General features: G+C 40.5%; 1 protein-coding gene across 6 annotated transcripts in view; it reads right to left on the bottom strand.

The window, feature by feature from the left end:
* Window positions 1-883: 883 nt before the first annotated feature.
* The window catches only part of RBM39 (RNA binding motif protein 39), a 30416-nt gene continuing 20320 nt past the window's right edge, over window positions 884-10979 (bottom strand). For 5 of the 6 annotated variants that reach the window (XM_063404799.1, XM_063404800.1, XM_063404796.1 and 2 more), the window contains 5 exons: window positions 6127-6159; window positions 4989-5064; window positions 4733-4838; window positions 1965-2043; window positions 884-1875 (listed from right to left, as the gene is read on the bottom strand). In XM_063404799.1, the coding sequence (XP_063260869.1) occupies window positions 1775-1875; window positions 1965-2043; window positions 4733-4838; window positions 4989-5064; window positions 6127-6159 (395 nt within the window). In that variant the 3' untranslated portion in view covers window positions 884-1774. Of the gene's footprint in view, window positions 1876-1964; window positions 2044-4732; window positions 4839-4988; window positions 5065-6126; window positions 6160-9946; window positions 10071-10979 lie in introns of those variants that run through there. The other variant, XR_010081213.1, reaches the window with a different exon arrangement.

Below are 10979 nucleotides of genomic sequence, written 5' to 3'. Positions count from 1 at the left end.
ACTTGCCTTTTGAAACAAGGCCTCTCTCTGCTCCTTTAGTTCTGTGTAAGGACACATGAGCAGCAGCACTACCTCAACTGGCAGCTGTACAGCCTGGATCTGGTACAACTGCCTTTTCCCCAATTTTTGAAACAGAAACACAAATTCGCCACTCAAAGCTTGTTCTCAGATGAAGCACACCTAGAGACTACCTCTACTTCTTCAGCTGTATTACTGTTCCCAGGATCCTGCTGTATTCCCAGCCCCTCCCCACCTTTTCCTTTTGGTTCCTCCCTGTCCCTTGATTAACGACAGGCCTTTGCCTTGCTGCAGCTCAAGCACAGCTACAGGCCCAGGGGCTGCAGAGCAGGTTCTCTCCCCACAATACCACAGGAACACCAGCACCATAGGTGCCTGCCCCACCATTGCCCACAGTGAGGAGTGTTCTGTTCTCCCTACTGTCTGCGCCTTGGTCTTTTCTTAGTGGTTAAAAAGGCCAGGGAGATGGGACGGGGTAGAAAGGACTAAGCACAGGTGCGGACTCCCTCTAGAAACCAAATTGAAAACCAACATAACTGGTCTCCTCCAGCCCCAGGACTCTTTAACATTTGTGAAGGGTGGGAGTGGAAGTGAGCAGGAGGGTTCATCTCTAGACTGAACCTTAAGCATGTCTGAGGAGGGTAAGAGTTGTGCCCAGATCCTCAGCAACCACGCCGACACTGCACAGAGGGCTGGGAACAGCTCCTACATGTACTCTGTGCACACGGTGTTCCACGGCTACCTGCTGCATAGAGTGCAGCAGCATCTCAGACACTGCATTGCACAGCATCTATCACCTCCACACCTAAGCACACACTGCTTAAGTCAAACTGGGAAAGCAGAGAAATAAAGCTTCTTGAATGCCTTTTTAAAGAGAATTTTATTTGAGTGGTTCTTACAAAGATTGTTGCAATATGAAAGTCTTTGATAGAAATATCAAGCTGTCTTGTCAAACACACTGAAGTAACCCAAAAATATATTTCAGAGCTCACAGAGCTTAAAAAGAGCAAAGATTATATGCAACCAGAACAAAACACATTTCTGTATTTCCTACCAATTTTCAGACTTGGCTGAAATCTTCAGCTCTGCCCAACTGCGCACATGGAAACTCACCCGGAAATGCAGAGATGTTTTGTTTGGAAACTTAGACACACCTCACAGTATTTACAAAGAAACTTTTACAGATACAATAATCAAAAGTTACCATCAAGAAATAAAACCCTTCAATCCTCCTATTCTTACTAATTATTCAGCTCAAAGCAAGCTGAGTAGCTGTCTGCAGTCAGCATTCAGTAGCTTTTTGGACTTTCCATTTATACAAAAACACTAAATACGTCCCTTCATCCAGTCTCTCTGATACTACCCTTGAGCAGATCACCCACATTTAGTGAAATGTAAAATGTTTTTGCTGCATTAAAAGAAAGGCTCGTGAAACATTAAAAATGTCATTATGTTCCATCTGCCTTTTAAAGAGTACTTGTTATCTATGAACTACTTCTCAGTTCCTACAGATCACCTTTGTCAATGTACAGGAATTACAAGGCAGAACAAGAAGTCAACAGCTTTGTATACAGTGGAAATGGCTAGTTAGGGAGAATGAACACACTGCATTTCTGCTTACTTCATTTTATTTTTAAAGATAGCAGGAAGTGTACACAAAATGACATTAAATCCTTTCCTTTAGTTTTATCTAAATAAAAGATAACTCAATCTTCCTCCAAAAAATACCTATGTACAAAACTGACTAAATTATTCTTCATCGTCGAACAGGAACCAGTAGTTGGGTGGCAGTCATAGAGTCTGGGAAAAGGCTGTGGTATGTTGGAAGAGGTACATACGCTGCTGTAATCATTTTACCTAATCCCAAGAGGAAAAAAAGTAAAAATCAGTGTTTGGTAATTTCTGTAATGGATGACTAAATGTGGGCATGTACATGCAACACTCACCTGCAAACCACCTCCCATGCAAAGCATTGACAGCCGCGATGGCAGCAGCAATGGAGGGACATTTAACATACACATTGCCCTGTAAGACAGAATAGTGCAGCCCGTGAGGAGTCAGAGACACTTCCCCAACACTGTTCCTCAGCCAAACCTGGACCTGGCTGTGACAAGGGCACACCTCCTCCACTGGGCACCCACTGGCAATAATCAATAGCACAGGATGAGCACAAGAGAAGTGGACAGTGGTACTGGCAGGCACTACTCCACTGTGGCAGTTACTACAGCATTCAATTTTTCTAAATAGGATTTTTCAAGACAGCCCAAACATGCATTTGACTGGCAGTCACTGAGCCATGGATGGCTGATCTGCTCCTGAGAGCCTTTTAGAGAGAGGATCTAAAGGCTCCTAGTCATTAACACCACGTGAAAGAGAAGAGCACAAGGGGCCTGGCTGCCCCAAGGCAGCCCAGCTGCCAAGGCCTACAAGCCACTAATCTCAACCACATATGCTTCATTTAACATGCAAGCTCACAGCCTGGATTCCACAAGAACAAAGCACTCCCCACTCCCCTAGATGGAAAGGACAAGCAGCATTTCAAGGGAGACTGATACCATAAAAATTCTCCTACATAACCATCAGCATTGTCTCTCTTTATTTGAACAAGAAAGAACTGAGGCAATAGGAAAATCCCATCCCAGCAGAGCAGAAGAGCCTGATATAGTTCCCAAGATCAATGACAGACTGAACTTCACCAGAAACATCTGAAGTTTCCCATCTGCAAATCAAGTACTGTGACTCCTTATTAAAGAGAACTGCAAGAGTCACATCCAACAACTCCAAGACACACAGATGCCCACAGTAATGTGTGGCTTTCATCTGGCTGCCTACTTAGAAACAGACCATCAGTAATATCCAAGAAGATCAATTCTAGCTGGAACAGATTTTTTTAGGATAATAGTATATTCAAAAACAAACTTCAGCTTTCCTTAGCAGCTTTAGTCAGCCTTATTAACTCTTCCCACTGCAATCTAACTCATTCCTTTGTCATGGGGTGAACCTGAGCTTAGGGGCTGGTGATTAAGGCACTAAATAATCAATTAACACACACAGCCTTGCTCTCAGCCTCCCCTTGCAAAGGCACCCAAGCTGCTTAAATGCCCAAATGAAGTGCAGGAACACAAAGCTGTGGTTTTCCTTAACACCCAGCAGCACAGGTAGGCACAGTACATGAGCCATGCACTCAGCCGGGACTGCAACTGTTTCATCCACAACAAATCACACTGTCATAAGCCAACTCCTGACAGCCTCTTCAGCATGGAAGTCTGTCTGTGACAGAGCCCTGAAGGTGCCCAGAATCTAAGCCTGGAAAACAGAATGACACAATGGAAACTGTATCAGTGGGTATTTTATATCTTGGTCACTGCTGTGCTACTATGACAAAACAGATTTCATTTTTTATGAAACATTAATTCATTACATAGCAGCATGTAGTTTCTTCTTTTAAATCTACCTGCTATTGTGAAACAATTTTGCAGCTCCGTGCGCTCAGAACCTGTATGAGGTACCTTGACAGCTGTATTTTTGGGGGTGGTGGTTCTTTGGGGGGTTGTGTAGTGATTTTTTGTTTGGTTGTTGGGATTGGTTTTTGGAGGTAGGAAGTGTTCTGGGTTCTTGGTTCTTTTGGGTTTTTTTCCTGTCAAAGAACACCTCGTTTTCTCTAAATAACACACACATTGTTGGCAAGGTTTCTGCCTCTCATCAGTCCAATGGTCCAAGATCACAGCTGTGATCTTGAAGATTACAAGATGCCAGGTAAGGCAGCATGTTGTTTTATGTGCTAGACTGCAGCTCCTATCTAACCTCTCTGTAACCTACATGAAAGGGTTTCAGGTGACATTGGGGCAGCTGCACAAGACAGCAATGGTTAGTGAGTGCCAAGTGGATCTCGACGGCAGAACAATCCCACCTAAGCACACCGACAGGAACATGGGTTTCAGTCTTGTACCTTAGCATGGAACACAAGAGGACACTTTTAGGGTCTGATGGATAGAAATTAACCCAACTGTGAAACCATCTGAAAACGGAACTTCTATTTGGGCTGTGAATTCTTTTAAAAAAGGGCTCAAGATAGTTTATCTATTTACAGACCTTCCAGAGTGTATACATTCTAAGAGCTGAAATACAGAGAAGAGGTAACTAGTCTGGGGATTATGTAAACAAGGCAAAGTTAGAAGAAAAATATATTCACCAGTTTAGGACGCAGGCATGAATCTTGAATTGAGTCAGCAGCAGCAGTCTTTTTCTTCCCTGTTCTAACTACAGGCCCTCAGACTGCCCACTGCAAGTCTTTTAATGTCATGAGTGATCACAACCGTGTTTAAGCATGGGATGAGGCACACATTTACCTGTACACCGTAATTCTGTTGGAGCAAGAGCCCTTTCTGCTGAAGCCTGTGCTCTAAAAAGAGGAAACTGAAGTCCCTTGACATGTGGAAAAGGCACAGTTTAAGGGACATGGCAGACACCTGAACTGGTCACTGCTCTTCTACAGGAACTTCAGCTGGGTAAACAGCACCAGAAAGCTGCTTGTACATGTATCCAAGTTACACACAAGGATTCACAATAGGAGGGAACCACCTACATTCTGCACAAACCAAGAATTTAGGTACAGTTTAGGAAAAGCCCCATATTTGTAATGCTCCCCCTAAAAAAAGAGAGCAAGAGAACTCCTAACATCTGCTCAGTGTGTGTCCCCCAGAAGCAGGCATACCTGAGCTGAGTTTTTGTCAACGTAGATGTGGATAACTCCTCCATGTTTGTTACATTCCTCAATCACATCATCTTTAATTTCTGTGTCCCAGCCAGCTTCTTCTTCACTGTACAGGGAAGGAAAAACAGGAGAGAGATATCATTCAGACAAAATCTAACCCCAAAACCCATTAAACACAATCCTGCAACATTCTGATTTCTTTGTTATATGTTAAAGTCATTGACAAATGCCAAACAGACAATTACAAATCACTTACGTTTGAGGATTAAACATGTTGGAAAGCTGGAAGCACTGTGTTGCAAGTGGTTGCACAGAAGCAGCTGCAGCCAAAACTGTTGTAATGGAAAAAAAAACCCATCAGCATATGTACGAAGCCACTATGCATAGTTCTAATTTATTCAGCATAATAGAAACAGCTCTGACTAAACAGAAATTGAAGGCAGAGAAGCAAAACTCAGAACTAGACACTACTGATGATAGATACATTTCAAGTGATCAATACAAAAACCAGCACATTATGAATCACAGTTGAAGCTGAAAAGTGAAAATATAATTATGTACATTGATTTGGGCAGATTTTCTATTTAAACATTAAAAGGCATGCATCTTCATTTGCATCTAAAATGTCTGCCTGAGTTGTATGTCAGCAGCACCTGTAATGTTTTGCTTGTCATGGAAGCCGGGCAGCAACTCAGGACAGCCCTACCCCAGCTGACTGCACAGCAAAGGACAGACACCTTGGGGAATTCTTAAAACCTGTTGTAAGTATGTTGAATTATGCTTCACAAGCGTACCTGCACTTTCATTCCTTGAAAATATAGATTGTACGAAATATCTGACAACTGAAATTGCTCTTTCCCTATAACTGTGAAATTACTACTTGTCATTTATTGCTGCTCATCACCCTAGTAACATTGTATTAAACACTGTCCCACAGGCTGCCCTTCTAGAGGCTTCAGGCTTCTGTCAATGGAGCTGCAGTAACAGCCCCCTTCCCCATACACTTCAGACATTAAGGGTTGTGCAGTCAGACAATGAGCAACTCAGAGACAGTAAACCCAAACTCCTGATTCTCAAATGACCCCTTTAAGGCAGGGAGAACACTCCTACCCAACCACAAATACCAGCCCACACTGGTTTTCTTGGATTAGCACATGGCTGGGGAATGTTACCAACACTGGAGAAAAATGCTACAAAGAATTTTCAGATAAAAAAAAAAAAAAAAAAAAAAAAAAAAAAAAAAAATTTCAATCACAGCATGATTCCCCACAGACCAGTCAACTAACAGTACACAGTTTCTCAAGTATGGGCAAACCCTATACCAGAACCATTTCCCCTACAGACACCTGAAATAAAACCCACTAGGTTAAAAGTCAAATCAAATGCTAGTTTACCTTCATTCTGCTGAGACAGTCTCGTTTGTAAATCTAAAGAAAAATACAGAGAAGTTCATTAGTATGCTTGCTAGCATCACAATATCATTACCTGCCAGCCAGGTTGTTCAGTTTGTATTTCTGTGGTTAAGAGCTTATTCCAGTATTACTGTTCCTCTCTAGTTTTAAGTAGTTTCACTAATTTCAACTTCTCTACTGGAATATTCTGTACTTGACAGATTCCAAGACCACAAAGCATTTTAAAGAGAAGCAATACCTTAAAAGGAGACATGACCATGTCCTTTAATTCAATGTATCATTCCCAACTTGCTTTTGCTGTGATTACATATTTTACTCCATGAGAAAAAATAATTGCAACAATTCTGACACACATTAGAGGTCTGACATCTTTACTACCAGAAAGCAGTTAAGCATACAGCTATCCAAACCTGACATTCTTAAAGCAGTTATTGAATTTCAATTTAAGCAGAATAGAGCTTCATCTTGCTTTCTTGATAGGCTTCATCTTGCTATCCTTTCATATAGGTGGCATAATGATACAAGTAACTTCGGTATTTTTCAAATTCAAAACGTTTTTAAGTTCAGAACATGTAATTTGCCTAGAAAACATTATCTACTTGTTTAACAACATACACTTGTCTCAATTCAAAGTGACGAGAGCAAACAAATACCGATTTTCTAGCCATTTCCAAGTACACGATTTCAATACCTGACATTTTTGAACTAACAGAAAACCTCAGAATTCAAGAACTGTAAGCATAAGCCCCTTCAATCATGGTTCCATTTAAGAGACACTAGATGTGAGAAGACTGAAGCAAACCATCACCTTAATTCACTCACTCAGCATATACCAAAGTGATGAGCTTCCAAGCTTACCTGGAAATACCTGAAGGCACCACGTATCAACATACTTTTCCCCTTTCTAATAAAACTTCATCCACAACACTGAAGAACCAACAGGAATAAGTATTTTTTCTCTAGATTTTCCTCATGTGCTTTTTCAAGTGCCTTGCAGATAAGAATACATACCAAGGACCATACTGAATGAAAAGCAAGAGCTGGAAGGAGCAAGGCTCTGAAGGCTGAGTTGTAAACACAACTGGCTGTGTTTGGCACGTTCTCCATCCAGATCTGAACACAAAGTCTCACCTCCACAGAATGAGAACTATCACAATAGCAAAGGCTGCCTTAGCCTGTATTCTCTGCAAAAACTGATTTGTTTTGGCCGTATCTGTAACTAATTGCCTAGTTAAGTAATACTCAGACTCTTTTGAAAAAAAGGCGTTTTAAAGAAATCTGCAAATATCTGAATATGTGAAAATATCTCTCAATTTAGATGGGGACAGACAATTTTTCCGCTGCGATTCCAATCCATCATGTCCAGCTGAAGTTGTCCACGTGGGCCAGCCTGGGGCTCTACAGCCAAATGCTCCAGAATTCCTGCACCTAACATGGTAAATCTGTACATATCATCAATGCAAATTCTGTCCGGGGCCAACTAAGATCTAAAAACAGCAAAGTCAGCTACCACTGTCTTGTGCAATGGTTTCGCAGGTTAATTATTTATCACCTTTGAAACATAACCAGATCTTTTTATCAGCTAACTGGATTCTCTTGTTGCAAATGACTGAAGAACAGTCCTTTCCTCTCACTTCTAAAATTACTCAGAATTAAGAAATTCACTGTCACTCTTCACTGTCATGTTTGCCTACACACAGTTTTAAACAGTATGTAGAAACTGAAATTAATACATCTATCAAATTTGGATCAAAGCAACTTTTCAGTATGTTTTTATGTATCACTTGTAAGAGCAGCAAGCTTAGCATGATGGGAGTACATGTTTAGTGTACAGAGGAAGTAGAAATACAGACATGTCCAAAGCATTTTGTGTCTTGAAATCAAAAGTTTATTTTGAAATCCAGATGGCTTTAAACAGGCCAAAGCCTGCCAAGTATTGCCCTGTGTCACAAGTCATTACTCAGAACAGAGATCAAATGGAGGTCCAGGACAGTAATACCTATCTTTTCCTCTTTTGCAGCACACCATCTCAATTTTTTCCATAAACAGGTAACTCCTTTCACAACTCCTTTGTCCCACAAAGCATTAGAAGAACGCTTTAAAATTTTAAATTTCATATGTTCAGAAAGAGAACAGGGAGTACACAGCTGCAACTGTTCAGCTTCAAATTCTTTTTCCCGCTGGAATTTTCTCCACAGGAATAATGGCCAAATTCTAAAGTGTCTCCTAAAACTAATTCTTTACCTTCCCTACTTCAGTCTGATTGACTGCCTCTTGATCATGGATTACGGGAAGTGTTTGTGGATGCATACATCACACCTCAGATGCTCAAGGTGTACTTGCCTCTAGGAACACAGTTGATATTTTAACAATACATCATGCTGCCAGGTCATGTATCTGGCACTCATGAACTGAATTATTTAGATATTTTTCTCCTCCTTGGCCATTCTTCCACTGCTAAGCTCCCAGACTATGTGACTGGAATTCACCTCTGAAGAGGTGAACAATATACAACACCCCAAGAATTTCCTGTCAACAGCACCTATGCATTTATTCACCTCATTCCTACTGCTGAACATTTTCATTCATGTAAATATTACACAAGACCAGCCCAGTATCTGAACTTTGGCCTTAACAGCAGCCTCCAACTTTCCAAGCTTTCACCTACAAAAAAATCATTCTCTCTGAACCAGCCTCTTGACACACCTTGTACTTCCTATATTCCCACTTCTCCAGTTTAATAATTTCCAAATGACAGGAGTCTAAAGATCAGCAAGAGACTGCTCCTCCTCTGCCCAGAAAAGGGAGGTTTGTCAAAGACTGTTGGTCTTTAAATGCAGTTTCTGACAGTATGCTATACTTTCACAATATTCTCCAGTTTACCCTTCTTTAGTATGACTTCTGAAGGAGCAAGGTCTAGTCAGTAATGGGACCAGAATCTGGCCAGACATTGTTCTTCCTTTCTTCCTTCTTAACTGTACATAATTTAGAGTTACATGTTTCAGCTATATACCGTATTATGGACTTAAAATGTTTACTGACAATATCAGAGATGAGACCTTATGTTTCACATATGTATCCCATCACTCATTTCATGGGAGTTTTACTCCTTTGAACAGTTTACATTAGCTTCTTACTTTTAGCTTTGTTTCTACCTTGGGAGCAATTTTCTTTTTTTTTTTTACGTTTGAACTACATATTCCTAGCTTACCTTCCTTAAATTCCAACTTTATGACCAGTATCCCCACTACAAACCGAGCAACGAAATACACAGAAACATCTTAGGAGTAGTTTTTCATTCACCTGAGTCCCACTTCCTTTTTTTTTTTTTTTCCTTCAAGAGTTGATAAAACTTCATCTATTGCTTTCATGACTTTTACAATGTCTAACTCAATCTGACTGTTGGCAGACAATTATTAATTATCTTTTTATCTGTTTCCCAAACTAAAAATACTGTTTTATTATCAGTCCTTTTTCCTATTCTTCATAGGCCGTGTGGTCATTTCTTTTTTCTTTTGAGGTAGCTTATCACCCAGGTTTAGTGTGGCGTTCACACTAACACGACTTTTTCTTTCTGTAGAACACAGATCCAACAAAGCATTAGAAAAGTGAAACACAAGAAATTTTTCACATCCTGCCTGTTTTAACACCCAAGTTGCTCAGACTAAATGACACAATTGCCCTGTGTCTTTAACTGTCAGTTACACCTGTTTCTGTATCCTTCCATTTAAATGTGAGCAACTCATGATCCCTCAAGTCAATGGTAATTTCTATTCTCATCCACAGAATCTTCATTACTTACCAAATTGAGTTTAAAATAGCATCCCCTCTTCATGAGTCAGTGAGTGTTTGATGAAGAAATTTGTCGGATACCACATCCAGGAATATCTGGGCCCCACCATTATTACTAGCAATTCTTCTCCAATCTGTATCGGGGAAGTTAAAGTCTCCCACAATGACATAATTCCTGGTAGTAATTTTCTCTAACAAGAGTAAAGAGATCTTTAATCCATAATCAAATCTCACTTTGGGGATAGCTCATGACTCTAATGGCAGCAAAAAGCTTTATCTTTTTCCAAAGTTACTTAAGTTGCATGTCTGCATTATTCCTTTTGTACAATACAAGTGAAAGGAACAGTGCTACCCTACCACCTTTATTTCTACAGTTGCTAAACTTGCTAACACCTGTATTCAGTCTCATCATTTATTTCTCCGCAGCCATGTTTTCTCATGCCGATTCCATACTACATGAACCATTCAGCTGCGTCAAACATTTCTGGCCATGTTCTTGGTTTAGCGAGCTTGGATTTTTTTGACCTTCTTTGTTTCAAATGCAGGGGAGGAAAATGACCAGTATTTTTTTAAAACACTGTTCTAATTTCTAATTGCCTGCATGTGTTTCCACTAGACTGCCACACCACTTTATAATCTGCATTAATGTTGATCTAACTTCAGTGGTGGTTATCTTTCCTTCTCCTTCTGGACTAGGTACACTTTTTCCTCTCCACTGTACATTTTTCACCCTTTGCAAACAGACAATTGACATTTTTCTGTCACTGGCCAGTTCCTTTTCCTTCCAGGGGCATATGTCTAGAACAACTCCATTATACTCTTCTAGCAATTGTCTACAGCTTCCTATGAATGCTCCTCTTAAGACTGCACCTGACCCTCAGTAATATGATTCAGGCCTATCTTTTAAAGTCTGAATCATTTCCATCACAAGCTCTGCTGGAAGGCAAACAACAACGCCACCTTTTTTTGGTACTTTCCTGACACTTCCCACCCATTCCAGCATCAGGTTATTTGTGACTTTCAGGTCTTTTCTACTGCTATGA

This window comes from Prinia subflava, chromosome 8 (assembly GCF_021018805.1).
Source record: "Prinia subflava isolate CZ2003 ecotype Zambia chromosome 8, Cam_Psub_1.2, whole genome shotgun sequence".
In the NCBI taxonomy this organism is placed as follows: Eukaryota; Metazoa; Chordata; class Aves; order Passeriformes; family Cisticolidae; genus Prinia; species Prinia subflava.
This window is presented reverse-complemented; position numbering and strand designations above follow the sequence as displayed.